Consider the following 3,727-nt stretch of genomic DNA (forward strand, 5'->3'; position numbering starts at 1 on the left):
GAGTCCCCATCCCTGGAGGTATTTAAAAGACGTGTAGATGCGGCGCTTAGGGACATGGTTTAGTGGGCATGGTGGTGTTGGGTCGACGGTTGGACTCAATGATCTTAGAGGTCTTGTCCAACCTTTATGATTCTATGGTTCTATGATTCTACATGCGCATCCTTCCTTTAAAACTAATAATCACTTTAACACTAATACTACAGTAACAATGACAAAGTTATCTGAAATTATCTAACAGTTGACATGTCAAAAGCAGCCCAGAAAAAGCAGATCACTTTGCCTTAAATATGGAGCAATACCCAAATATGAGCTGCCTGAGCATCTTGCCTCCAGGCTGCCAGTGAGCACATCTTTATATTGCCACTCCACAAAATCCCCCAGGACTCCCAGGCTCACTGGATACTTATGCTTCTTTTTTTGGTTGATCCACTATCTCAAAGGAGATGATGCAACCACACTATTAAGAGTGAATCCCAGCGGCAGGTGGGAGGCTACTGTTGAATTGCCTTGGGTTAGCACCAGGAGCTAAATAGGACTAGAAACTAGGTGTGAAGTCAAAGCAGAACTTGAATGTGGTGTTGGCTTCTGGCTTCAACAAGGAGACACCAGACAGGAGGAAACTTTCCTGGGAGACCCTCTGTAGGGGTGAGAAGGACAGATGTGAACCTACCAAGAGGAGAGAGCGATGGTGGCAAGATCTCCCTTTCCTGTCAGCTGTGGCCTCAGGCACCATTGTCAGGAGATGAAACTCCTGAAAAGACTGGGCTACCCATCAAAACGTTCAGGTTTGGCCATTTTCAGCAATGGGACCATCTGTTGCCTTTGGATTTCAAAGCACCACCCCAAAGTTGTACACCCCCTCCCCTGTGAAAGCGTGCTTGTGTCCCTGGTTTGGGTACAGACCTCCTCGGCTTTCCCACCACTTTTTCCAGGCAGCTCACATGCAGCGTTAGCATTGACTGGAGGGCACTGCTGACGGCCTCCCACCCCAGCAAACACCCCATCCATACTATGCAATGATCCAGATGTCACAGCCAGCTTTATTTATTTACAGAGAAGGAGATCCTAGAGTAGAGGCCTAAGCTGTTGGTGCTGAGTATCTGATATTATGCGGCAGTGATAGCTTGTACGCACACATCTCATAGGTCACAAGGAGCTGTATGAGTCAGCCAGTCACCTTTGCACGTATCTGACCAGCAACGATCCCCTGCTGTGATTTCTTGCTTCAAAAAGGCGTCTCTTAGAAGACCTCTCCCATTGCCACTGGAGGAGACAGCATGGTGGAATGGATGGACATTGGTCATGAGGGCAGCTCCCATGGTCTTAATGAAAATGAAAACAAGAACATTTTTTGTGGAGCCTGCAGAAAAATGGGGGTTCTACCTCACCAGAGCAGTGGCGGGTGAGCATCAGTCCACAAGAAATGGTGCAGCCCTGCTTTATGAAGTGAGTGCTCTGAGACCGGCTCTTAGACAAACTGCGGTCATCTCTCTCCTCCTTTGGCTTCCCCTGCCTCTCGTCTGTGGTCTGAGAAAAGCTTCTTCTGTTTTATCTGAAGAAAAAGGATGAACTGAGTTGAAATTTAAGTATTCTACTGAAATGGTGCCAAAAAAATACTCATTTCCCATTTTGTCTGCAGCTTAACGTCTGCTTCACTTCAGCAGAAGTGCATGTTCCCTTCCTGGGCCCCCCCCTCCTGCTTCCCCCTGGTATCCAGCTCACAGAGAGATAGCAGAGCTCCTTGTGGGTGGCCACGATAGTCAGAGTGGCTCAGGAAGATAGAGACCTCCAAGAAATGCCAGGCCAGGTCAGAGATCTCCTCTCCATCCATTAGGGCTCTTCAGTTTGCACTAAAAATAGAGCAAAGGTCCGTAATGTGCTTGAGTTTCATAACTTGAGCTTGGGTCATCTGACCTGCACCTCATTCTGCTGCCTACCTTTTTCAGATACAGAGCAGTGATTTTGTAAAACATGCTTGCCTGTTTATTGGGATAGTTGACTTATATTAGTATAGTGCAATCCTGTTAGCAACGATCTCCCTGTGATAGGTTACTCTAAATAATTGCATCAGCGAGGATTTCTGATATTTTTGAAAGGGTTTACATTTACATAGGACTTTTGGAATTTGCTAGCATAGGATTATTGTAGGTTTTGCCTTCCTTACAAAAAAAAGGTTAATGCTTAAAATTTAATTCTACCCATTGCCTTCTACAAGGACATTCCCATCTGAGCAGCTTCCCATAGAATCATAGAATCATTTAGGTTGGAAAATATCTTTAAGATCATCGTGTCCAACCGCAAACCTAACACTGCCAAGCCCACCACTAAACCATGTCCCTAAGCACCATGTCTACACGTCTTTTAAATACCATCACACAGTCCAGGCAACACTGTTCGTATAATGAAAGCTGCTGCAGGAAGATCTTTTGGAGATACTCAGCCTTACAGTGTAAATATTTTAATCATGAGAGGATTTTTTTTTAATAGTGAAAGAATTTTAACAGTGAGGAGTTTAACTTCTGGGAGGGGTGAACTCTCCATCTCCCAGTGGTGTAGAAGCCAGATTGATATGCCAAGTTTCATCACACAATGGATGAAACCTTCTGGACAGTGATAACGGAAGAGACAGTCTAGTGATTTCTGCAAGAATGCATTGCTTAAACTCCAGGCATTGAGGAAGGGTTCCTCCCTGAACAAATAAATAGTCACAGCATTAACTCTCGTTAAATTCACCAGCATCATCAGTAAATTATGAGCACAGTTTGAGGCACATACATATGGGTCAGGTTCCCTTTCGCTGGAAGAGGAGGACCACCCTGTCCCAGAGCTTCTTGGTCCTCACCCCATAGACAATGGGGTTTAACACAGGGGGCACTAGCAGGTAGAGATTGGCCACCATTATATGGATGTGAGGAGGGATGCCCTGCCCAAACTGGTGGGTGAGGAACGTGAAGAGGGCAGGGACATGAAAGGCAAGGATGACACAGACATGGGATGCACAAGTGCTGCAGGCTTTAAGTTGTGCCTCTGTGGATGACAGCCTCATTACCACCCGCAGGATCACGGTGTAGGACACAGAGATCAGGATCATGTCAGATCCTGTCACTATGAAAGCCACGAAGAGTCCATAAATGACATTGGCTCTGGTGTCTCCACATGCCAGCTTCACCGCGGCCATGTGCTCGCTGTAGGAGTGGTAGATAACGTGATGCTGGCAGACGGGCATCCTGTGGAGGAGGAAGCAGAAGGGACTCACCAGGAAGACCCCACACACCAGCACCAGACTCCCAAGGGCCACCACCACTGGCACAGAGAGGATGCTGGAGTGCCACAGAGGGTGGCAAATAGCAAAGTAGCGATCCAAGGCCGTGGCCATGAGCACACCCGATTCCACCGATGAGAAGGTATGGATGAAGAACAACTGAGCAAGGCAGGAGAAAAACCCAATCTCCCTGAAGCCCAGCCAGAAGATGCCAAGCATTTTGGGTAGTATGGATGTTGATAGGACCAGGTCAGTGAAGGCCAGCATGGCCAGGAGGAGGTACATGGGCTCATGCAGGCTTGGCTCTGCCTTTATAATGAGGAGAAGGGTGATGTTCCCCAGCACAGCAATGGCATACATGACACAGAAGGGGAAGGCAATCCAGAACTATTCCTTCTCCAGTCCAGGGATGCCAACGAGTAGGAAATAGGGAGGGTGGGAGAAGGCAGTAGAGTTCAGAGACAT

The 3,727-nt window shown here is 47.3% G+C and overlaps 1 protein-coding gene across 1 annotated transcript; it reads right to left on the reverse strand.

Moving 5' to 3' along the window:
- Window positions 1–2,782: 2,782 nt before the first annotated feature.
- Window positions 2,783–3,727, reverse strand: LOC103901172 (olfactory receptor 52R1). Its single transcript, XM_019472774.1, is given in 1 exon segment — window positions 2,783–3,727. A coding segment is annotated over 1 exon segment (945 nt).

Source organism: Aptenodytes forsteri, unplaced genomic scaffold, assembly GCF_000699145.1.
Source record: "Aptenodytes forsteri isolate BGI_AS27 unplaced genomic scaffold, ASM69914v1 Scaffold485, whole genome shotgun sequence".
NCBI lineage: Eukaryota > Metazoa > Chordata > Aves > Sphenisciformes > Spheniscidae > Aptenodytes > Aptenodytes forsteri.